Source organism: Mustela nigripes, chromosome 2 (assembly GCF_022355385.1).
Source record: "Mustela nigripes isolate SB6536 chromosome 2, MUSNIG.SB6536, whole genome shotgun sequence".
In the NCBI taxonomy this organism is placed as follows: domain Eukaryota; kingdom Metazoa; phylum Chordata; class Mammalia; order Carnivora; family Mustelidae; genus Mustela; species Mustela nigripes.
The window spans coordinates 216,003,096-216,028,006 of NC_081558.1; the positions used below are offsets into that span (position 1 = coordinate 216,003,096).

A 24,911-nucleotide genomic window follows, 5' to 3' on the forward strand; every position below is an offset into this window, starting at 1 on the left:
ACGGTGACTTACTTTGAAAGTGGCTTCCGTTCCTGTAAAGAAGACACCATGTTGGGAATGTTTAGGACCCCCGATTAAGAACAGAATCCCCATCATGAAATTCTCAGGGGAACATGTCACCGCGGGAGGTGACAGGGACGTCTCACACTTAAATAGCACTTGCTGGCATTCAGGGCCGGGTCACACAGGCGCTGTCCGCAGGATGTGACCCATCACGAGGAACAAAGACAGTGCTTGGGGTACTGGAGAACAGTGCTCCCCAAGGAAACCCGGGTCGTTTTTGTCTGGAGAATTAAAGCTGTGCGTGGGGCCCCTTGGCTCAGGGGCCAATTCTGATTGGCCTCTCTCTCTCCCCGTGGGATGCACGAGGTTCACAGATAGGCCCTGAGTCCCAGGAGCACAGAAGATGGAAAAGCGGGTCTGTACAATTTGGGGCCAGGGCCCAATGAGGAACCTGGTAAGCCCCTGGCCCCGAGGCCACGCACTATCAGACCACCATGGCCTGGGGCTGTCGTGACCATCTGATGAAACCATTGGGCAGTACCTCAACTGTTAACGCTGGTGGATGTCCCTTTTAATTGACCTGTGGGGATGTCAGTCCCCTTCACCATTCCCAAGGACCTGGGAAGGATCTCCTGGCCTTGGGACAGGCTCCAGCTGTCCCGTCCCCTCACCAGAGAGGTGAGCTGTGTGCATGGCATGGGTTCACATAAACAGGTGACATGATTCTTAGAAATTATCTACGCCTCCCATGATTACCTGGCGACAGAATTCAGGTCGAGAAGGAAAGGAATTCTACCTGGGGCGCTAGAGAGTTTTCTCCACTGCGCCTCGGCCTGGCACCCGTGTGGTGCACAGACCAGCATGTGGGCTCACTCTGAAACCCTACCTCCCAGCCTCCGCCTCGCTAAATAACCAGGAAGGAGTTAGAACCTTCTGGGCGGATCCACATTGAATTATCCATCCTGCTTTGCGTCTAAGCTTTAAAACGCATTCTCGAATTAAAGTTTGCTTTCTCTTAATTTCCAAAGCTACCTCCCAGGGCCCACCACACAGACAGGCTAAAATGAGTGGAATGCGCCACCAATAAATCCCTTTCAGGAATTCCATTAAGGATAGACTGGATTCCAACCCAGGGCTGGCTGGCTCTGTGCAACCCACAGGGGCAGGGACAGGGAGGGAAGGCCTGGAGAGGAGGACTGTGGGGCTCCGGCGGCGGCTGTGGGCCCTCGGAAGGGTGGGGACTGCTCAGGTTCCAGGGGGTTCAGATAGCCCCCAGCACAAATGAATGAGTTTCATGTGCTCCCTGGGAACCATCATGCTAAAGTGGATTTGGGGGGGGTAGGTACAAAAGAAGATTGTTTTTAATAGTCTGCCTTTGTCTTTGAGACGGTAGCTAGTCTTCTAGGGCAGTGGGATGAACTTATCTATACCTTGCTCCAGGGGCTCGTTGCTTGAGGCTGGGGCGTTTACAAAGGAAGCCCAGTGGCCCTACGTTGCCATGGAGAGACCAGACGCGAGAGCGCTCCTCCCTTCTCCTCTGGGGCCAGTTCTTTGGTCCTCAGTCCTTGGTGGCTCCCTCAGGCAGGCAGGTAAGCCGCCCACTCAGGCCCTTTGGTGATGAGGTCTTCTGGAACAGTCTTGATCTTCTGCTTCGTGGGCTTTGAAAACACATTGAGGAGGGACTGGCTTTCCCACAGAATCATAACAGAGGGGTGCATAGCGACCATGTTCAACATCAGAGGGGTGCTAGTTTCCAAGGAGAACGTTAACATCCAAGAGTTTCCATGCTCCTCTTCTGCAGCCGGCAGCCGGCCTGGAAGCCACGCCATCACTAGCTGGGACCTGCAATCTGGTGCCCAAGGAAAGGTGTGGCACCGTCAGGCTGATGGCCCCTGCAGATATGGCTTTGGTGGTCCAGCCAACACTGGCCTTGAGGTTTCCTTTTCTCCTCGGCTTCCATGTCAGGCCACCCTGTCACTTTCCCATCTGCGGCTTCTCTATTAGGGCACGCTCACCTTTTGTCATGTTCCCAGAGTCTGCTTGTCCCTGAGCCATCTGGTCTCTTCGAGGAGACTTTGCAGGGTTGTGCCCTTCTCAGTGGGGTGCTGGTGTCACTGTCTCACTTGTTTAAAGGTATCAGTGCCACCCTTGTTTTCACCTGCCAGGTGGGTGCCCTCCTGCCTTCCTTTAACACCCCAGAAATGCTCACATCTTGAGAACTGCACATTCTTGAGCTATAAACCCAAACCTAATCTGTCAAGGCAAAGAAATAACCCAAGGTGACATTTTGCTGAACCTGAAACCATTCCTGTTGTTTATAAATTGGCAGAAAGAAACCTTTAGAAACCATACACCCTTTCTTTTTGAGTTCAGTTCTGGAATCAACAGATTTGCTTATTTGAAGGAACAAAGGTAACCACGTGGTCTGGGTAAATGCGACCTGCCCCATCCAGGGGTTTGGAGAAAGGGGGCGGGGCATTCTCTGTCAAATCCAGGCTGACCAGCTTCCAAAACCTTTGAGGGGACGCTTCCCTTCCAATGAAATATATCTGATACTGAGTGTTTGGCTCAGCATACTAGATGAGACACCAAGAGGAGTTTTCAGAGCCAAGGGTGGAGGCTGGCATGCCTGCAGGAAGGCCCTGAGACCCCCCCCCACCACCTGCCACTGGCTTCCCTTCTCACTCTGCAGCTGTGTCGTCAGCCACCTGCAGCTCTGTGGGGTAAACGGCATTCCGTGTCAACATCAGGACAGGCCAGAGTGACTTCCAGATTCTTCTTATGCCCAGTTGAGGCCTATACTGAGAGTCCGAATCTTGCAGGCCTACGGGGCCTCTGAGCTCCCTTGGTCTGACCTCCCGCCGGTGGAGCAACTCTTCTCGCCTCCTCCCCCGCCAACAGGATGCCAGCCTCTGTCTGGACACTTGCGACAACCAGAGACTGACATCTGCCCGGGTAGTCAGGTCGTTGCTCGCACAGTGTAATTCTTAGAAAAGGCTTCTGGGGCGCCTGGGTGGCTCAGTGGGTTAAGCCGCTGCCTTCGGCTCAGGTCATGATCTCAGGGTCCTGGGATCGAGTCCCGCATCGGGCTCTCTGCTCAGCAGGAGCCTGCTTCCTCCTCTCTCTCTCTCTGCCTGCCTCTCTGCCTACTTGTGATCTCTCTCTGTAAAATAAATAAATGAAATCTTTAAAAAAAAAAAAAAAAAAAAAAAAAAGAAAAGGCTTCTGTCTGTTGCGCTGAAACTGAAACTGACTTGGAATTCATCTGTTGACCCCAGTTCTGCTTTTTGGAACTTTGCAAAAATACTTACAGTCTTGGTCTTGAAATAAGCTCACAAATTAGGAAGAGGAAAATGCCTCACCAAGTACAAAAAATAACCAAGTGCATCAAGACCCAGGGTCACCGGAGAAGGAAAACACAGAAGTATGGGGCCCCTGGAGGGAAGGAGGCTGGAGTCTCGCTTGGGGCTTGGGCATCACCATGGCATCCCTGGGGGCAGGGTAGCGAGCAGAGCTCATGCTCTCCGGCCCTAAACTGAGGAGTGGGGCTTCACAGACGAGGAGGATGTGAGGCCGTCTTTCTGTTTCTTTTATTGTCATAAGGCAACGAAAAGTCCCTTGCCTTCATGTCTCAGTGGCCTATCTTGAAACTGAATCTTTTTAGCGGGAGTTTTGTGGGATTTCTTAGCTGTTATTTCTGCCTTCCCACTTTTTTGGGAGAAGTGTTTGTTTTTTTTTAATAAAAAGAAAACTGCCCCCTAAGCCCATGCTGCTGGCTTTAGCGCACTGTCTCCTGGAGGGCTCACGGGAGGGTCTTGGGGGTCTATCAGCACGGACATCTCACCCAGGAGTAAAGGAGGTTTCCAGAGAGACAGATCTCAGATTCAGGGTTTTTTTTTTTTTTTTTTTGATTTTTGATTTATTTATGTGACAGAGAGAAATCACAAGTAGATGGAGAGGCAGGCAGAGAGAGAGAGAGAGAAGCAGGCTCCCTGCTGAGCAGAGAGCTCGATCCCAGGACCTTGTGATCATGACCCGAGCCGAAGGCAGCGGCTTAACCCACTGAGCCACCCAGGTGCCCCTCAGATTCAGGTTTAAACCTCAAGTCTACCTGTTTCTCAATGAGCTCCACTGAGAACTCACCTTCTTTTGTCATCTCGTAGGCCCACATCAAACTAACTGTTTGAAACGTTCTTGCCTGTGACATACCCCAGCCCCAGGCCCTGGTGACAGCTGAGGCACCACAGAAGGTCTCCCTGCCTCCCTGGCCAGGCGGTTCCCACATTTCCTACCTGGGCTAGTCTGGGGGAGGGGACAGTTTCCTTTTCTGGCCTGGGTAGGAACTCCAGCCGCCTGGCTGGGGACTGGGCTGAGCATCTCTGCCTGCCCTCACCCTCCGGGATGGGGGTGTCCGGCCAGCTGCCCTCGCCTGCCCGCTCCTTCCCAGGGCTGCCAGACTGGCTTGTTATCAAACAAAGAGCGGATTCATTCTGGCCAATTTTCACCTGCGCCTTCTCGACAAGGTGAGGCTCTGGCCGCCGGCCTAGAGGAGGCTCTTCGGCGGGCTTCAAATGCGGAGGGAAAACCCATTCCTCTCCTCGGCGGCCGTGCCAAGGCCGACGCCGCAGGGGGGCTGCCCCCGGGGGTGAGGGGCGCGCTCGTCCCTGCGAGACGGCCGGCCGGCCGCCCCTGCGCCCACATGCAGATCTGGCGGCGGGTCTGGTGGAGGCGGCCGGGAGGATTTCCGAGGATTTTCGCGTGCCTGGGGAACCGCACCTTGAGCACCGCAGTTAGAGCCCTACATGGCCAGGGCCCTAGCGCGCGCGCAGATGCGGGCGGGGCAGGTGCGCGCCGCCGCGCGTGCGCAGTGGCGGCCGCCGCCGGGGCCGCCGCCCGCGCGGGGGTTACTATCGGTCAATGCTCGCGGGTAACCTCGCCGGCTGGCGCGCTGGGCTGCGCGCGGGGCGCTGTTGCTAAGCGGGAGCTGAGCGCGAGCGCAGGGGGGATGCTGCGCCCCCGGGGCCGCCGGGTCTCCGGGTCTCCGCCTCCCCGGGCCCGGCGCCCCATGGCCGCGGGGACCCCGGGCGCGCCGACCCCGGGGGCGCAGACTCGGGGCCCGCCCGGGCCGGCCGAACACTGGCGCGGGGGCCGCGCGCGCCCCTTCCCGGAGCCCGGTTGCGCCCCGGAGCGCGTCCGAAACGGAGCTGATTTATGGAGAGACTCTCCCGGCGACGACGGCTATTTTGATGTCGGCCTGAGCACGACCCGGGGCTCCGCCGGCGTCCGACGGAGAGGGGCCGTGTCTGCGCCCCGGCGGGCGCTCATCCTCCGCCGGGGCAGGCTGCGCGAATTTTCCAGACTTCCCTTTAACGTGGAAGCTGGCGCCATGAGGTCGTTCCCTTTGAGATCACCGACTTCTGAACCCCTGTAAAAGCTTCTTGTCTCCTTTTGTTTCAGGCTCACCCGCAGGTGGGGCGCCGAGAGGGCGGGGCCGGGCAGGTAGGGCGGGAAGCACCTGGCCGCAGACCTGGCGCCCTCCCTCCCCTCAGGTCAGTGCTTAAAAATGAGCAGGGCGGCCGCGGGAGTCCTGGAATTCCCCTTAGGAATCCGGAGCGGGGGATCCAGTAAGCGGGCTGGAATCCGGAGGGCCCGGGCTGCTGAGTCACTTCCAGGCTGGGCGGCAGCCGGGCCAGCAGAAGTAACAGCTGAACTTGACCCTGGGTTTGCTGGAGCATCTAGTACACGTGTTTCCTGAACCCACAAAGGTGATGGTAAATACAGCTTCTGCACTGGACCTGGGAGTGCCAGTGGAATTGAGTGCGGTCCTTCACCCTCCGCCGGGACCAGGGCTTTCTCCGCACACGTCTGGCCCTGGTTCCTTTGGGCTGCATTTGCCTGTGTTATGAAACACTAAAACACTAAACACCATGGCTCATATGCTTTGCTCAACCTTTTGGGCTCCCGACCCAATGCAAGGAGACTGGGGACTAACGATTTTTCTCACAGCCTTGGGTTTTACTGGGTTGCTTATTTGATTTTGTGACTGTAGCGCTGACATTTCTGTAAACCAACAAAGGGACCTCCAGAGTTCCCAAGTCTCTGAGGTTCGCTGGGCTAAGGGTAGAATGCACCGGAAGTCAGAGACGGTGGTGGGTAAGTCTCATCACCGTAAATTCTCTTACCGTTCCTGGGGGATTTGCTGGTATGGAGGGTAAAAACTTCTGCAGAGAAGGAAGCGCACATGTCTGATAACTGAGATGTCCTATTGTCGTGAACAGTAACCGCGCACGTTACTAACACAGGATCATACCATATACAAAAGTCTGGTTGAAAAGTGGGGGGCTCAATGGACATGCAAAGGAAGCTTGAGGGTTTCCTGTTTCTAAGAGCTTGTCCAGAAAGTGCCTGTGTCTTCAGTGGTGTGCGCAGTGGGCCTTCTAGCCTAACCTCGGTCTGGTCCTGCTTCCCTTACGTCGTTAACCGATGTGTCACGTGCTCTGGGCCACAGCGCCCCACTTTTCCTGCCTCTCATTTTTACCGGGCTCGGAGAGGAGGACGGTCCCAATCCTCTTGTCTCTGTTCGCAGGAATGTTCTGTGCGTCTCGATTTTGGAACTGGGTATGTCGCAAGGGCTCCCCCTCCTGTTTGTCTCCAGACGGTTCTCTCGGGAGCCCCTCTTCAGACGTTGTCAGGCACAACTGCTCTGTGTTTGCGCGGTCTTGCCCTGCCCCGTGGCCCGTGCCAGGAGCCTACCTTGTCTCCCCAGGTGGGGGGAAGCGTTCCTGCACCCATCCTTCCCTCTGCGGCTTGTGCCTCCGTGCCCTTCTGCCCCCACCGTCCTGGCACGCAGCATACCATTTTGTGTTTTTCTTTTTCTCTGCTTCCTAATGGGGACTACGCCAGTAACCCCTGTCGCAGGACGGCCCGGGCCCTGAGAAGATGGGACACTTGGATCGTCCCTCACTGAATGGAGCCCATGTGCCGCCTCTGGCCGACCACTTAGGAGTAGGGGGTTGGAGCGGGGAGTGGCTGAGGCTCACAGCCGGATGCATTTCAGTGCTGTAGGACAGACGGCCCACGTGCTGGCTGCTGGGCTCTTGCCCTTGGCTTCATCGAGGATCTTACTCACAAATAAGAACAATGATACCACCGTGTCTGTCTTCCTAGCAAACCACACGGGAAGCTCTCCTTACCATTCCCTTGTGGCTCAGAGCAGCAAGGTCCCCTGTCCCCGCAGCAGAGTGCCCTCCCTTACCCAGGACCCACTATCTCGCGTCCCGACACCCTGGGCTCTCCGCCCTGAGAAGACTGTCGACCAGCACTGGGAGTGTGCCCAGGGGAATTTCTGTACTGTCCCTTCTCGAAGGCCTCCGGGCTTCCTGCTCACGGTTATTATCAGGACTGACCCCCATCATTTCAGAGAGGCAAGCAGATACCTTATTTAAGGCTCATGCATTTCTGTGGGTGAGCTAGGCAGAGGTTCCGTTATTTCTGGGGGGTCTTTCCAGAACGTCCTGCTCGCTGGCTGAGGCGGGTTGCGTCGCCGACGCTATTGACACGGAAGCATCTATGCTGCTGTGACAGGATGGAAATTTCCACCATAGGAACCGTGTTCCCGGCAACATTACACTTCAGAATTTGGCTCAGGCGCGAGGTTCATGTGGGTTATCTGACAAGGGTGTGAGATGTAATCAGGTGCTGGGCATGTTAGTCTTGTGGCTAGCTTTTCATGGCTGCAAACTAGGGACGTTGTGCCCTCTGCTGGCGCACAGGCAGCTACGGTGGGGCCGGCGGCCTCTCAGGCGTGGGTGGGTGGTGATGGGCCGTGGTCTCAGCCTGGCGGCGGCATCACCAGCATGTAGACCTTGCTCTTGCCTTTGCTGACAGTACGTGTGAAATCCTGTTAGGCTGTAGTTTTTGTTAAAAAAAAAAAAAGCATGTTCCTTCCTTTGAGTCATAAGTGAATGTGTAACAAGGCGAATTGCATGATCCGTGGGGCCTCGTGAGAATCTTCCTGTCTCCTCTCTTCCTTTCAATAAAAGGACTGTAGGTCCGGCGCCTTCTAGCAACACACTCTCAGAGGAGGAGGGTTGGGCTTGGGAATGTGGGCTCCGGGATAAGGGCGTGTGTGTCAAAGCCCCGCTCTACCACCTACAACCCGGGCAGCTGGGCGCGTTCCCGTCCCTCTCTGTGAAGGGCCATCGTCATGGCCACCATCGTCCACCCATCGCACTGGATCGGGTAACTTCATCCATAGGAAACACCGTGCCCGACACGTAGTGTTGGCTTTGTTTTGTTTTGTTTTAAGATTTCATTTACTTGGAAGAGAGAGAAAGAGCTGGGAGGGGGGTGGGCATACAGAGGCAGAGGGAGAGAGACAATCCCAAGCAGACTCGTCGCTCCATGTGGAGCCGGACACGGGGCTCGATCCCATGACCCTGACATCACGACCTGAGCCAAAACCACGAGTTGGATGCTCAACCGACCAAGTCACCTGCCCCCACCCAGCAATAAACAGTAGCTACAATCCTTCTGAATGGTTCTATATGTGATATAATAAATAATAGGTCGGATCAAAGCTGTTTGGTTGTCATTCTAAAACTAAGTTTGAGGCAAAAATCGAGGCTTTAAAAAGTAAGGGCAGCCGACCTGGTTCATGGTGACGTTCAGGGACGTGTCCCAGCTGTGCTGGCGTGACCCTCCCCTCGGCCCCGCGGGAGAGTGGAGGAGAGCCGCATGCGACAGGCACGGTCACAGGTTCTAGGTCTTGTCTTGGAGGGAGGGCTGCGGCCTGGGAGGCCACCTTGGGCTGCAGGCGCTGGGTAGACCAGGTAGGCTGACGGCTTGCCTCGCCACGTCCCCAAAGCCGTGTGGGGCACCGCGTCCACGTCATCGATGATGGAACCCTGTAAGCGACAGGTTCAGAGTTCCTGCAGGGGCCGCAGAGACCCTGGCTGGGATGGAGGCCAGCTTGGCCGACCCCCACGTCCCTCCTCTTTGTCCTCGGTCCTACAAAGCAGATCCGGGGGCCACCCAGGCCCATGGCCACGTTTTGTCAACTCCCTACACGAAAATGTTGCCTTCCTTCACGCATGTGCCCTAAAGCCCTGTTTTCCTGGAGAATGAGACAGTGTGGTCAGAAGAGACTCTCCCAGGAGTGTGCACAGCTCTGGCGGGGGCCCGTGGCCCTCGCTGCCCCGCACGACCCGGGTGGGGGGTGAGAGATGGGCAGTGGAGGAGGGGTAAAGTCAGCCGCTTTGTCACCTGTGTCAGTGGAAAGCAGGGGGTCTGGGGGCCCGGGACAGCCTGGGAGGGCCACCTTCACCATCTGGCGTCCCTACACTCACTGTGACAGCTTCAGGAGTGACGGCCCCTCAGGACGCTGGGCAGCCGGTTTTCATGCAAACTTGTGCAAAATGGACATTCTTCGTTGTCCTGTGCGTGAGCTCGCTGTTCCCTGAAAAGGGAGGACGTGTTGGGCCCGTGTTTCTGTTGGGGTTTTGAAAATCGACAGGGCTTTAGCGGGGTGGGACGGGGGTGCTGGGGCAGCTCCGTGGGCAGCACAGGGCCAGGCCCAGGCTTCTGAGCCGCACGTGGCCCGAGAGAGCCTCTCTGTCCCCTGTTTTCCACTGGGGACCGAAAGCCCCCGTCCTCTGGGGCATCTCTGCAGGGAGAGCTGGCTTCAGGATGCTGCGTAAATTCAGCAAATTTATTATTCTTATTTGAGGGAAAACATGTTAGTTTGTCTCTTCATCTGATCTGGAGATTGGTATTTTAGCACGTGTGTGTACACGTGTGTGTGAATGCGTGAGCTCGCGCGCTGGTTGGAGAGATCATCTGCGCGGGATAGAGAAGGTAAGGTTTCCTCCTGCTTATGTGTCAAACCCAGATAAAGCCTTTATCTGTTGTGAGCTCTGTCGCTGTTGGGTCCCTGCCCTGGCCAGTTCCACCGGGAAACCTAGAGCGAGGGCCGTGTGAAGGGACCTCGGTCTGCTGCAGGCTCCCGGGCACGGCCTCTCGTGGGAGAATGAGGCCAGAGTAGACATGGCGCGGGGTGGGGGTGGGGCTTGTAGGGCTGCAGGACGGGCTGTCGGACCCCGAGCCGCTCCTCGCCCCTCCCGGCGCAGGGCTCCGACACGAGCCTACCTGAGCCATCTGTCAGCATTCAGCAAAACTTGATCAGAACACCGTCACATTTCCAAAATCCCCCGCACCAGCTCTAGGGACTCGGTAAGAAACATGGCAGTTGGCACCGTCCTCACCGCTCCAGTAATCGGCGCACGCACAGCCCCCCGAGCCGCGTCCCCTCCGCGCTGCCTTCCCGGTAGGCGCCGTCTTCCTTTGCAATCCTCACTGCTTTTGCAGCAAAGACACTGAGCATCTTCCTTGAACTTGAGCGTCCTCCCTGGCTCACAGATGGTCGGTTCTGAGTCGCAGAATTGTAATTCGTGATTTAAAAAAATCCTGGGAGCACAGAGGGGGTCCTCATGGTTGGAGTGTGAGGGGGTGATCCCAAGGATTCTCCCCTCTGCGCGAAGGGCAGGGGCTGTCAGGATGATGCCCATTTCCTTGACACAAAATAGTTGATGCTGTAACAGTATCTCTGTTGGAAAAACCTTGCAAGAGCTGGGAGTGACCTTTACCACTGGGGAAGCACCTGTGCCCGCAGAAAGCCCGGAGGTGGAGAAAACCGCCGGCTTGCTGGCAGAGGTGGTGTTTCGGAGAGGGGAGTTGACTCGGCGAGAGTCACACCGGCAGGGACGAGTAGAAACCAGAGTGCGAACTCCCTCACTTCCTGGCCTGCCAGCTGGGGGTGACTTCCAAGTCGGAAGACCTGTGCCTGGCAGGTTCCTGGGTCCCCCAGTCATCGGCCCAGCCCTGCCCCAAAGGTGCAGATCAGCCCCCATCTGGGAGCTGTGTTGGCGGAACCTGGCTCCCCCGGACCGCCTCTGGAGCTCGCTCCCGTCTGTTCTGACGCCCTGTGCTTTGTGCCAGAGCGGATAGGATAGAGCAAACCTTGAGGATCAGAAGGGTTCTGGGACTTCATAGATGGGAAAGTCAAAGGAAATGCGATTTACGTGAAGACTTGAGCCTTTTATTGGCTTGTGGGTAAGCTTGATTTATAGGGAAGCGGTCGGGTTGGGGTTTCGAAGTCATGAAGGTCAGGAGGGAGCTGGAAAGTGGCGTTCTTTTCCAGCTGACTTCAGGTGTCCCCGGCAGATAAAGGGGTTACCCGGGGAGGGGAACTGAAGCCCGGTTCCCTTCACGCTACTGCCCACCCCACACTCTTGTGGACAGCGGGGTCTGTTCATTCGTGAGCCAGGCTTGCCGCGTTTCCCACAACCAGGCACAGAGGAGACGACAACTAGGGGACGGGAAGGGGTCAGGGCAGAGGACAGAGCCGAAACAAAGGCTGTGGGTGAGGCCAGGAGAGGCCCATGAGCCTAGCAGACACCTGGGGCCTCACCAGAGGCAGAGAAGAGGGAGCTGCTGAGGGCTCGGACGTGGCCAGGCCGGGTGGGCCAGCCTGCTGGGAAAACCGGGCAATTCAAGCATTTTCCTTCGACTTCCTGGGCTCCACCTGTCCTGGCGCACCTCCCCAGCCAAGCGTCCGGTGGAACTGGGGTGTGCAAGCCCCAGACAGACCCGTGCCCCCGCCTCTTCTCCCTAGGAACATCCTGGAGTTAGGTCAGGGACGTGGCCCGGGCAGGAGAGCCCCAAGATCCAGGGCAGGTGGGGGAAGCAGCAGGCTAGCCGCAGGGGACAGGGGGCAGGGCACAGGTCACTGTTCCAGGGACAGTGACCCTGACACTGGAGTGGCTCCCGGCAGCCGCGGGTATCGCTCGAGGTGAGTGTTTGGGCCACCCCGCGCTTCGAGGGAGTCCACGTGGGGACTTCCACAGAGGCTGCCTGTACAAGGCAGCTTCTTAGGGGGAGAAAGTCATCCATGGATATGAAACAGCTGTCCGAAGAAGGAAGTATGGCTCGCGAGGCCTTTTCCACATGCGATACTGGCAGAACAATACGGCCGCTCTCATAAATTACCCGTGAACGAACTGAGGGACCTCAGTTCCTGCCAGAAATGTCCACGGAGCTGCGGGGCGGGGAGAAGCCTGTCAGGCAAGGCGTCGACTCCCTGACGGCACGGAATGGGCGGTCCCGTGAGCTTTTTTCCGTCTCTTTCTCATGATTTCTGCCACGGAAAGACATGTCGTCTGGAGACCCAGTGGCACATGCGGGTGCGCGTGCTGGCCGGTGTAACCTGTACACGTATGCTTGCATTTCTACGTGGGTATTTCTTTTCAAGTCAGGTAAAGGCTGGAAAGGTTCGCAGAAGCCAGGCTTCCAGAACACAAGGCCCTGGGCTGGCAGAGTTTGGTTTAAGAGAAATCAGCTTTTGAGATCACACACCATCCCCGCCGCCTCCAAATTCATATCTCCTCTGTATATGCTGACTTTGTTCTGAGGGGGAAGGTGATGTATGATTGATATGATCGGTCCTAAAGCCTCCGCTTAGGATAAGTTAAGAAAAGGGGGGTGGGGCAAAGCCTGTGGTCGTAAGACAGTAAACTTGACCATGATTTTAAAACTACACTGGGAAAACCCCGTTCTATCTCAGATCAAGCAGGAATGTCTAAGGTAAGAGATGTGAGGCGTGCTACACTCTCAAGAAACAATCTCTAGCCGACGCTTTTTTTGCTTCTTGGTGAGTTTGCTTCCTTCCCCATCGGAGTGATTTTCAGCGTAGAAAATGTTTAAATTGTTTTCCCTGTCCACGTGACGGGATAAAGCGTGTACTCATCATTCAGCAAATTTCTTTTCTTTTCTAAAGATTTCATTTATTTATTTGACAGACAGATCACAAGTAGGCAGAGAGGCAGGCATTGGCGGGGGGGGAGGGGGAGCAGGCCCCCCGCTGAGCAGAGAGTCCGATGCAGGGCTCGATCCCAGGACCCTGGGATCATGACCTGAGCTGAAGGCAGAGGCTTTAACTCACTGAGCCCCCCAGGTGCCCCATCATTCAGCAAATTTCTTATGACTTTTCTGTTACAAGCAAAGTATTTTTGCTAAGTGTTGGGGGCGGGGAATGTGGATAAAACCATGGCCCTCGAGGAGTTTAGGTTTCCCTGGGACAGGGGTCATGGGGGGTGGGGAGATGTGCGGGAAGGGTCCTGGGAACTGGGGGGAGCAGAGTGGGTGGGCATCAGTCCCACTGAGAAGAAGCTGGGGCGGAGGATGGATGGGTGATGAGCCCAGATCCCCAAAAAAGAAAGGGGTCAGAGCCGCTGGGACGGCCCCGCTGAGCGCCCACCCGTGGGGCTGGAGGGCCTCTGGACCAGGCCGCGTGGCTAAAGTTCTGGCTTCCCACCTGCTGGCTGCGGGACCGTGGGAAGGTTATTTAGCTCTCCATGCCTCGGTTTTCTCATCTGTAAAGTGGGGGCATTAGAGTACGTCCCACGGAGGCTGGTGTGGGAATCAGATACGTTAGTACGCGTGGGAGCAAAAGACAAGACGGGGCCCAGCAAGCCCGGGGAAGCGCAGGCCGCTGCGGTCACCACCGTCCTGTCGCGGAAGCAGTTCCACATCTAGAAAGAAAGAAGCAGGAGGCCTGGGACCGCAGGGCAGTGAGAGACAGGACGGAGGGCTCCCGCTAAGAGACGGCAGGCATGTGCGTGTCCGGGACGTGGAGTAGGATTCCTAACTGCAAGCCGAGGGACCTCGGACCATCGGGGACAAGGAAGGACCACGGGAAGGGAGACACCTGGAAGGAGGTGTGATGAGCCCCTCTTGGGCAAATCACCTTTCTCCCGACTGGCCCCACCCTGGGACTGGCTGGTGGTGTCGGCCACCCTGTGGGGGGAGCTGGCAGGGGCCCAGGGGAGTGTCATGCCTCAGGCCACATTTCGAAGCCATTTTAATAGCCAGGAGCCAGATTCAAACCCACCTTGCTCTCCTGGTCCTGCTGGGTGCCTCACTGGTCTCTGTTCTCCTGGGGATGCCCGTGGGTGTCCTGCCCAGAGACGAGGACTCTGGGCTGCCCAGGGCCTGGCAGTGGTGCCCAGACCCTGAGAAGCCACCTTAGGCTCCTGCGAAGGGCACAGAGGATGGGCACTGGGGTGTCCAGAGAACAAGTCCGTCTGTCCAGGGCAGCGCCCCGTCTCCGGCCAGCTCGGGAGTTCTCCCTGTGGGCGCGCACGGTCCTTACAGTTGACTTCTCGAAGCCCCACGTGCTGTTGGCACACATGCGTGTCTGTGTTGGAGTCTCCCGCGTACCCAGGGGTCCAGCCGCCTGCGGGGGACACGAGGCCAGAGCTGGCAACAGGAACACCGCCACGGCAATGATATCACTAACACTCCGACTGCCCACGCGCTGCTGGGCTCCGTGCCCCACCAGACCCCGACGCTGGCGCCGAGGGGGGCTGGGTGGCCCTGTCCCCGCGGTGGAGGAGCCTGGAGGGACAAGCCTGGTGTCCGACCGGATTGCCTCCAGGCCTGTTGCCCTGACTTACAAGGCGGTGAAGAGTTGACACGGGAGGAAACAAGAAAATGGTCTGGAGGTGTGGAGGAGGAAGACGTTTGAGGGGAGGGAGGGGTGTGTCCCCTGAGACCCGGCCCAGCCCCGAGGCTCCTCGTTCTCATCTCGTTTCCTCTTCCAAGGAGCACCTGGTAGGTGTCATCCCCGATTTACAGAGGAGCAAACCAAGGCACACAAGGACACATTAGTTGCCATCTGGTAAGCACGGGCGGGCTTGGGATCTGACCTGTGGACGGCCAGCCTGGAAGCGTCGCTCTGTTCTCCGCTGGCCACGTGACTGGCAGGACCAGGATGGAGCCAGCACAAAGAGGACATTCTCTGGGGTGAAGTGCCCCACCCAAGGCACGTTTGGGGGAGCCCCACGGACTGGCCTGGTGTGCGGGGACGGTTGAAGTTCTTACTGGGTGAGGAGGTGAGCCTAGAAGGGCCAGCTGCGGAAGGAAGGTCTTGAACCCGAGGCCAGAGCCCACGGAGTCGATCCTGGATGGAGATCATGGGGCCTCATCCAGAGGGGGCTCCAAGAGACTCGGGGTGCCCCCCGTTATCCCCGTGGGTGCAGAGGGTGCTGGGCTTTCTCTCATGAGACTGACTTACCCCATGAGACCAGTGGGGCCCTGTAGGCACCCGGTCAAGGACAGCATCTCCAGGGCGGGTGCCCAGAGCAGGGCACAGGACAGGACCCCGGCTGAGCTGGGGGCGGGCACACCCAGCCGTGTCAGAAGGTGTGGGAAGCCCGGCCAGGCCCGGCGCGGTTCAGCGGGCACGAGATAGTATAATGCCCGTTTCATGGTTTTCTTGTCCAAAGCCCTCTGCTCTAGGGCCCCTTTGGCTCATGTTAGGGAGAAAGGCCTTTGTCTGAGCCTTCGCGGTGTCCACATCCCACTGACCCGCAGGCCCAAAGCCCTGTGCACAGAGGAGCTGGACGAGCGCCCGCGGTGCCACGACTGGCTTCTGGGGGGCATGAAAAGGGAAGAGCACTTTAGCGACTCTGCCGAGGGGCCCCCAACACCCTGCTGTCCTCCGAGGCTGTGGAGTAACTCGGCTCTGAGGGACAGGCAGGGGCCCGGCGTTGTGCAGCGGTGTTTCACGGGAATGGGCTTGCCCCTTACTGTTGGGGCGGGAGGCCAGAGGGGCGGCCTGCCCTCCCCCGGGTGCTCGCGGGGCACCGAGCGCCATCCCGCACGGAATCTGTGGACACTGTAGTTTAAAATCTTAGACCCGGGCGGGCAGAAAGAATGAGGGAGCTGCTTCTGCCTAGAGCCGGGCGGAGGTGGAGCCCAGGAGGGCCCTGGGCTGGGGCAGCAGACACACAGACAGACCGATGGATGTCAGAGGGACTTGGACCGTGAGGGAGACCACTGACCCGGGACGACAACACAGAGAGGCTGTAAGGAAGGAAGGGGGAAGGCCTCCCAAGCCGTGGCCAGGGGGCCAATTTGAGTCCATGAACGTCGTACCCTGAGGAAAGGCCTCCGAAAGCTTGGCACTTTGCTCTCCCGCCGCGGCGGGCGCGAGGCCCCGGGAAAGCCAGTGGTCCATGGTCATGGTCAGACAGGTCACGGCGCTGCTCTGAAGCTGGACCGGGCGTGCTGCCCCAGCACTACCTGGAGTGGTAGAGGGGAGGCCATGCCATTTCCATGGTTTGGGGACACATGCCATTTCCATGGTTTGGGGACACATGGTAACGTCCTCCCGTCACAAGTGACTCTCGCTCAGTCCTGGCTCACGTTACGATGCCCAGCTCCTGCCGTCACCGTCAGTTCAAAGCCGTCCCGGTGTTTCAGCAGGTGCGCAAAACGGGAGAAGGAGGTTTGCCTCCTTAGTAGGGAAAACCCGGACAGGGGGTGCGAAGGCCCTTGGGCATCCGAGGGAAGGACCAGGCAGGGTAAAAATGAAATGGCCAGGTGCATGGAATATGGACTTTGGTCCTTTTTGTGTTGAGGTTGCTCTTGGAGAGGGAGGAGGAAGCGTCTGGAGAATGAGGGTCAGTTTTCAACAAGAGTTCCTTTTAGTTTTGGGGCCAAGAGTAGGGGGGAGGGGGAGGGGGTGAAGGGGGGGAGCAGGGAGCTGCGCAGCCGGGCTTATCTTACAAACACCCGCATCCAGAGAGGAATCAGAGCGTGGGCGCGGAGAGCAGGTCGCCTGTGGTCTTGGGATGAGCGCGGTGTGACAATTGGGGATTATTTGGTACCTTACTGGCACTTTTGGCATCATTTGAAAAATCAGAAGGATTTTTTTTTTCTTCATTGTTCTAGCCAGGTTTAGAAGTGTGTGAAAAAGACCAGTTCTGCTTTTAGAAGCACAAAAATAACACCTGCTTCATGCCTGACAGGCAGCTGGAAATGACTTCCATCTGATTCTCCGGCGTCGGCGCTGGGGCAGGGGCTGGCGTGGGCGTGGGGGGTGTGTGTGTACATGGTGTGTGTGTGTGTGTGTGTGTGTCTGTGTCTGTGTGTGCTGGGGATTGGGGCATGTGCGCGTGTGTGTAACGGGTGGACACGGTGGACGGGGCGCGCGCACATAGATGGGATGTACGCGCGTAGACAGAGCGCGCGCATAGACGGGCGCGCACACATAGACGGGGCGCGCGCACATTCCTGGGTGCACAATGAGGCGCGCACATTCCTGGGGCCTCACTTCGAGGGTTCCTGTGGATACGAATTACCGAGGGGGCGCAGGAAGTTGGAATGGAATCCGGATTTAATGTGTGAGCCTCTCACTCACCACACAGGCGCGGGTGTCTAGAAATCAGGGAGTGACTCTCTGAGACACTGATCGTTGTCCTGTTTGTTTCGTGCTGTTCTCTCCCTTGGCCCCTGCGACCCTCGGCCTCCAACTCTGACATTAATTCCCTCCCAGGGCTGTCAAGCCACGGAGGCAAATTTGGTGACCTATGCAGAGGGCTTAGCCCCTACGTGGCCCGTTACAGCTACGTGGGGAGACGCTGATGGTCATTGGCTGGACGCTGTCTGTCTCCCCCCTGGGGTCAGTGAGGTTTTCAGCTCCTGTGCATGAGTCCACGGAGGACCGTGGGCACCGTGTGCTGGGCTCCAGGCACGGTGGCTGGGCTGGAGAGCCTCACCGGCGTGTACCTCTGTCCTCGTGGCCTGGTGGTGGGGTCTGTGTCCAGCCGCACTCATGCCGCCCGAACCCATAGCTGTTCTAGCGGGAGAGCATCTCAGAAAATCCCGTGGGATATGAACAGTGACACCATTGCCCATCCCTGACGTCATGTGGGTCACGGGGGCCACAGCCACCTGTAGCCCTACCGGGCTCGGTGCTCGGAGCCACTCTGACACCAAAGCCAGACCAGAGACCTCATGGGAATGGGTTTAAATTAGGGGTGAAGGAGCGTTTCACCCACTCTGGGATGTGATGAGCCTCGCCATGAACGGTGCCCGGTCCGGAGAAGCCTTCCTGCACGGTGGGAGCGAGGCCCGGGCGCTGCGCTAGCGGAGGCCCTCCTGACACTAAAGCCTCCCACGGAGGGAGCACGTGCACGTGGGCCGAGCCCGCTGTGAGGTCTGCATAGACACGACAACGCTGGCACGCGCGGGAAGCATGTACACTCCAGAGGTGACGTGAGCCGTCAGAGCGCGGCCTGCACCAGCCCCCACCCCAGAGGGCAGAGGACTCTCTGTGCCTCACCCCCCCTCCCTTCCATCTTCCCACGGACTGGCTCTTCCTGATTTCCGAACTCTGGGGATGTTCTGGAGTGACTCGGTGCTAACCAGATCACACAGGCTTGGGACTGGTGCCATTTCTGTGTTCTGGGACATCGGCGTTGACCTCCGTCAGGCGGGTAGGAAGGTATGACTGCGTTTCCGCCTTGTGGCAGAGAGGACAGCGTCCGTGGGACACAGTTGTGGGGAATGGGGTTCGGGTCGCGCCTTTGGGGTCAGAGGGACTGCACGCCAGGGGGGCGTGAGTCTTGCCTGGCAGAGCGAGCACATGTCTGTGTAGCTCTAGGATTCTGGGAGTTCGCGGTGCAGAACTTTACCTCCGAAAAATACAGAGAATAAAATCATGTATTGATTTAAAAAATAGCCAATGACCTGTTCATTTCCTGGCTCTTTCTAACTTACCGTGGCCAAGAACATCTCTGTGATGTGAGAGCCCTGCTCAGTCTGAGGGAAGAGGCTGTGTCAGGCTCTGCGCGGTGGTGAACTTGGGCCCGACACCGGCTGTGAGCGAGGCCCCTGCCAAGGGGATTTCCCGTCTTAGGAGCCCGTGGCCGTTTCCATGGGAACTGCGTGTGAGCCGCAGCCACCATCTGGTTGTCTAGGGAGAGACGTGTGCACGTGGCTCACATCTAGAGGCTTCTAGTGCCAGAGGGGTTTTATCCTGGGGAAACCGAGGCCGGGACGGGTGGGCGGCCTTTCCCCGTCCTTGCTTTCCTGGTCCCGTTTGACGACGCAGTTTCATCTGCTCCCTGAAACTGGTTATGAGAAGTCCACAGTGGGACGTGTTCTGACCAGGTTTTGTGCCAGGTGGATGACCCGAGGAAGTCATACGAGCCTGGATAGAAGGACTCCCTCTGGAAGGGTGGCCCGATGGCAGCAGGCATCTCTTCTAGAGCAATCCGGGGTTTCTGTCTCGCAGGGCAGACCGTCCGTCAAGCGGCTGCTTATGAAGGCTTAGGGGGCGTCCTCTTCGAGGGGCGCAGGTGGGGCGTGAACGGGTGTGAGCAGGGCGGGGCTGAGCGTGCGCGCGTCCGGGGGTCGCTGGAACAGATCGCTGCGCACTTGGAGGCTACAGACCACACCCGCGCGTTGTCTTCAAGTGCCGGGTGTTAGGAGTCCAGACACGGGGATGTGCTCCTTCTGGAGGCTTCCAGGAAGCATCTTCCCCTCGGCTCTCCCAGCTCCCAGGGTGGCCCTTCTTGCCTTGCGGCCTCCCCCATCGTCAAAGCCAGCAGGTGCCGTCTTCGGCGCGCGGGTCCCCGACCTCTGCACCCTTGGTCGTGTCTCCCAGCACCGCCCCTGCCCCGCCTGCCTCCCTCTTCCTTTAGAAAGAGGGATCCTGCCTGGATAATTCGAAAGAATATCTCCGTCTCGAGATCCTTAATTTAATCCTATCTGCCAAGTAACACAGATTCTAAGGAATAGGGTGTGGACATCTTTCAGGTTAGTATTCTGTCCGCTACAGGAGCGGGCACAAATCCCCATCCTTCCCTGCCTCGGCCGTCCTGTAGCCCTCCCCCGCCCCCGCCCCCTCCCCCCGTCCTGCCTCTCTCCATACCTCCATCCACCCCGAGTTCTCACCCCAACCCCCCAACACTCAAGGCCTGAAAAACCCCCAGGGCAGGTGGGGATTGCTTTGAAGGGACACGCTTCTGTGGTACCTCGGTGAGCTTTGGAGACATGAACTAGAACCTTCTATCAGAGAATGGGCCCTGAGGTCACTTTTCCTCATGCTCCCATGCAAGTGGGGCCCCTGATGGCAGCTGCCCTGAGGGCCCGTGAGGAGGTGGCCCCTGTGCGTGACTCTGGAGACGGTGGCCGGGTGCCCCCCTGCCCCCCAGCAGCGTGGCTTCCTGGCTAGGATGAATTCTGGCAGCGATGGGGAGCAGCGGCCCTGAGGCCGTCCATCAGCGAGCATTGACAGGCCGTCACCCCTCCTCCTACGGAGCTGGGGCTGGCGGCGCCCGCCTGGCCCCTGGGTCACGTCCCACCCCTCGGCCCCTTCCTGTCAGAGCTGCCTCCCCCAGTCTCCCCCGGAGCAGGTGCACCCCCTCCCTTACCTTGCCTTTCCTCCACCTTGCGAGCACACCGGGGCGAACCCCACCCCGAAGTTCTCAGGGCAGGTTCACAGCCTGCGGCACCTGCTCGGTTCCTAGTAAATGTCTGGGGATGTGGCCACGCCCAGCGGTCCGGTGGCAAAACCGCAGAGCCCTGCGGTTCCCATTCTGCGTGGGGCGGCCGCCTCGGCACGGTCGTGAGTGCGGAGCCCCCTGTGGCTCTCCCTGCAGGCTCCACACGCCACGACGGCCTGTCCCCAGTTATGTTTGCGGTGGGTCTGTTTCCCGGAGGGCTCAGCGCACTGAACGGTCAGGATGGCACTTGACCTTGGGACAACAGCAGATCCGGCCCGGCTCTCCTGGGCACCCACTGCTCCTGTCTGCCACCCGGCCCGGCCTGGCCCAGGGGAACAGCGTGCCTTGGCTTGGTTCGGCTCCAAAGCCAGACCTGGGGGTTGGCCCACCAGCCATCGCTTCTGAAGCCGCAACTCGGGAAACCAAAGCCAAGGGACCCGGTGGCTTGCCGGAGTTTGCGGGACAGGCTGCTTACTGTTTTCTGCAGGTAACCAGGGTCAGGGGCCTAATGGGTCCCCGAGAGCTCAGACGGCAGGGCCCGGTTTGCTGGTGCTGTCTGCGAGGAGCCGAACCGCCCTCCCCTGCTGCCCCTTCTCACTAGGCTGGATGGCGGCGGGAGGCAGGCGGCCTCAGGGAGCACCCATTCCGGTCAGAGGACGGGCACCTCCCGCATGCACCCGGGGGTCTGGAACAAAAGCCAGGGTCCTCCCCCTGTGACCGAACACCCTCCCGCACCCCACAATTGAACAAAGCACCTGAAGGCTAAGGGAGGCTTTGACCTGCTCAGAGCTGTTGGGATGCACACGGGGGTTTTGGCCTTAGATCTGGAACATGACCTGGGTGGGGGGCATCCCTGGCCTCCGGAGATGGCGGATTTAGTCTTTTGAGGAGGGAAGGAATGTCCTGGCTTCCGTTCTCTGAGAGGAGTGAGTCTCCGCCCAGGAGACTGAAGGCACTTTCCTGAGTCCGGCTGACCTTGACCGTGAACAGGAGATGCCGCAAGTCCCCTCACCTCTCCGCCCCGGTCCTGCCCAGGGCAGACGCTCCTGCCCCGGAGGGAAGACACTTCCAGGTTAGGCAGCGTGGTGGGAAGGTCATTCCACTGCTGACCTGCTGTGTGACCGTGGGCAGGCCATGAACACTCTCTGAGCCCTTGCTTCTCGTCTGCAGCTTACGGGGAAGAACCTGGTGCTGGGCTTGCCGGGGGGCACGAAGGGGAAGATGTGTGCGCGCTGGTGCTGGACTCGCCCCGAGCACACCCCGTGCGGACACGTGCCCGGGAGCGGGGCTGTTCCCCGAGCGTCTCCTCTAAGGGCTCCTTTCTACAGAAGGAGACATCTGTGTGCCCCCACTCAGCCGAAATGATGTTGCTGTGTGTTCTCTGAACCTTGTGGGTGCGACAGACACTGCGTCCCTCCAAAGCCGCGCTAACCTAGGTCCCGGGCCAGGTCTTGCCAGCATCCCCTGACATGGGAAGACCCGGTGTCCGAGCAGGGTTCCCGGCCCCGTGAGGGAGGCACCGGACAGTGTCCTCTCTGTTTATCTCTCCTCTCCTGTCTGGGTTTTGCTTTGGCTCCTGGCCTGTTTGGGGGATGGGTTGCACCCTGTGTGGCCCGGCACCTCGTGGTTTCTGTCCCTGGGATCCCCGGGGCGTCACGACCCCAACCGGAGACCACAGGACAAGCATTTGTGTGAACAAGTGTCCATGGCACACGGGGGGAGGAAGCCGGCGGCCCCTCCACGGTGCCCAGAGCTGGGTGCAGGGGTGGAGCTCCTGGGCAGGAAGTAGGACAGGGGGTTGGGGTGCCTCCCCTCCGTTTCGTATTTCTAGAAGGGGACACGCACAAGGCTCTGCAGGCAAGGACGGTTTCATGACATGAAGACAGAGTTGGGCGCAGGTGGGACCCCCTCAAAGCCCACTCTAAGGGGGTTCCCGGCCCCCCAGCACCACAGGAAGGTCTCCATCTCCAAGTGGGCATGCGGACTTCTGCAGGTTCGGGAGGAGGACAGAGAGGTGACGTCGCTTTGACATTCTTCTGTCCTGTGTGTGTGTGTGTGTGTGTGTGTGTGTGTTTTCTGAAGAAAAGCAGGTTCCTGAGATTAGAAGAGGCACAGCCCCGAGCCCGGTCCTGCCCCATCTCGGCTGTCTGGCGCGTGCAGGCCCCACACGGGAGGACCCCTCCTGTCCAGCACGCCGCAGCCCACCTGTCTTTTCAGGCTGCTCTGGGAGCCAGCAGAGGCACGAGTCTGGAGCCTCCCCAGCCTTGTGGGACTGGGCCGTGTGCTGGTGCAGCAAGCCTGGGGTGCCTGGGCAGACCCCCGTGCCCGTCGCTGGCTGCAAATGACAAGACCCCAGGCTATACCGCAGGAGGCCACCTCCTGCCCTGAAACGACCTCTGCTCCCACAGCTCCCAGGGTGGGCTTCCTGGCAAGCTGTCCCTGGACATTGCAGCCTGTGCCCCCCAGTACCCCGGGACATCCCCGGATGCTGTCACAGGATTCCCCGTGGGTGCAGCTCCGAGGAAGGGGCCTCTCAGAGCCCCAGGGTGCGGGGCTATCCCCAGGCCAGGGGACTGCCCTTGGCCTCCAAATGACCGATGGTCATCTCGTGGTCATCTCGGGGACTCATCTGCACCCGCAGGCGGTTCCCGATTCCCAGGTCAGCAGCCTAAGAGAGGGTTTGCTCGTGAGTAACCCCGACCCTGACCTGAGCCGCCAGGAGGCCCGCAATGAACACACAGACGCCTGCCGGGCAGGAGCGCTCCCTCAGTGATGTCATACAGGTCCCCGTGGCCCGGGCCCCGGGCTGCCTGCCTAGAACCCCTGCACCAGGAGCTTGACCTTGCAGAGGAGAAAGCCTCTGCTGTCCCCTGGCTTCTCCACGTGTTTGCCCACCAAGGGGCAGACACACTCTACTCTTTGGGGTCCGGGCCCCTCCCCGCACTTTTCTCCCTTGGCTCTGGTGCCTGTTTGCTGACCGGAGTCACCTGCGTCCCAGGGGCAGGCGTGTGAGCTCCTCCTCCAGACTCCGTGCGCTCCTCGTTCCTCAGCCCCCTTCCCACCCAGCGACGCCAGCCCTCCCCAGGCGACTGTCGCTCTGTGTAATGAGGCAGATCGCTGGGCCACAAGCTTCCTGCCTTCTGCTTCCGCTCCTCTCTGCCTGATGAAACTAGTCCTTGGGGGCGCCCCGTCCAAATCGAGGCGGCACCCGGCGACAGGCAGGGTGCAGAGGGGTCCTGCCTGCGAAAGATGAGGAGTCCGCTGGGCGAGAGCTCCCCAGGCCCGCGCAGGTGCGGGGTTGCAGGGAGCACAGGGTCAGTGGCCCGGGAGAAAGTCTAGAACAGGGGGCTCCATGGAAGGCCTCACCGCCCCTTGCACCGCTGGGTGTGGGAGGTCAAATAGGACTGTGGTCCTTGGAGGGCCTCCTCGGACAGCGTTTCTCAGGACCTGAGAGAATGTTCTGGAACCGGGAGTTGCTCCGGTTCTGCTGTATCTCCTGGAAGGAAGGTTGATGGGGCTTGCTGTGCAACAGGACGGGTTTCCCTTTGATGAAGCTCTGGGACGGAGATTTGGCAGAAGTTCAGAGCAATTCGATGTGGCTGCAAAATAGTAAACCCTCAATTATTAATTAATTAGCGCTACTTTATTTAATTATATGATAATGACATGCATCCATTTTACGATGAATAATTCATGTGTGTATAAATGATAAATACACGAGATAAGAATCATTCAATTAATAAAGGCACTTGCTTACCGTCAGGGCAGGGGGGAGGGGACATGGCCGGTGGCCTGGCCCCTGGCTGAGATCTGTCCACCCTGGCTGTGGGGTCCTGGAGGGGGGGGAGCACCTGCCTCCTTGGTCCTAGGTGAGGCGGCTTCCCCAGAGGCCACAGAACCCGCGTGTGAGCGGCCCGTGAACCCCGTGGGGACGCCCACGAGCCGGAAGCGGCTAAGGGAACCCACGGGATGCGGGGGAGGCACGGAGGAGGCCGATGTCCTTGCCCAGAACTCGGCGTTTACACTCGCGTGAAAAATCTTTTCACCTCCGTTGTGTCATTAGCGTACCTGTGCGATTGCCCCCCCCCCACCCCGCGTCAAGCCCACGCCCCCCGCGGTGGCTGGAAGGAGTGTGATGTGCTCTCTGCAGGATACAAGACCCTCCTGAAGGGGATCTCCGGCAAGTTCAACAGCGGGGAGCTGGTGGCCATCATGGGGCCCTCCGGGGCTGGGAAGTCCACGCTCATGAACATTCTGGCCGGGTACAGGTGAGGACACCTGCCGCGGAGAAGGGGGTCTCACCTGTTGTTGGCCTGGGGCAGCCACCAGAAAGGCGAGGCCCCCCGGGTCTGTCCTGTCATTCGTAAGTTCTGAACAGACTCCGGGGAGGCCTGTGGGGTTGAGCATGAAGGGGTCTGAGGATAGGAAGGCTCAGTCGGCTCAGCGTCTGACTCTTGATTTCAGCTCGGATCATGATCTCAGGGTCATGAGATGGAGCCCCGTGTCAGACTCTGGGCGCCTCGGGGGGTCTGTTTGAGAGCCCCCTCTCCTTCTCCC

At 58.9% G+C, this 24,911-nt stretch overlaps 1 protein-coding gene and 1 long non-coding RNA gene across 7 annotated transcripts in view; both read left to right on the forward strand.

The window, feature by feature from the left end:
- ABCG1 (ATP binding cassette subfamily G member 1) overlaps window positions 1–24,911 on the forward strand; it is a 65,358-nt gene that overhangs the window by 23,962 nt on the left and 16,485 nt on the right. For all 6 annotated transcript variants that reach the window (XM_059392404.1, XM_059392403.1, XM_059392401.1 and 3 more), the window contains one exon: window positions 24,505–24,622. In XM_059392404.1, coding sequence (XP_059248387.1) covers window positions 24,505–24,622 — 118 coding nt within the window. The remainder of the gene's footprint in view (window positions 1–24,504; window positions 24,623–24,911) is intronic.
- On the forward strand, window positions 1,387–3,223 carry LOC132010350 (uncharacterized). Its single transcript, XR_009402238.1, has 2 exons — window positions 1,387–1,592; window positions 2,696–3,223. It is a non-coding gene; the product is annotated as an uncharacterized LOC132010350 (long non-coding RNA).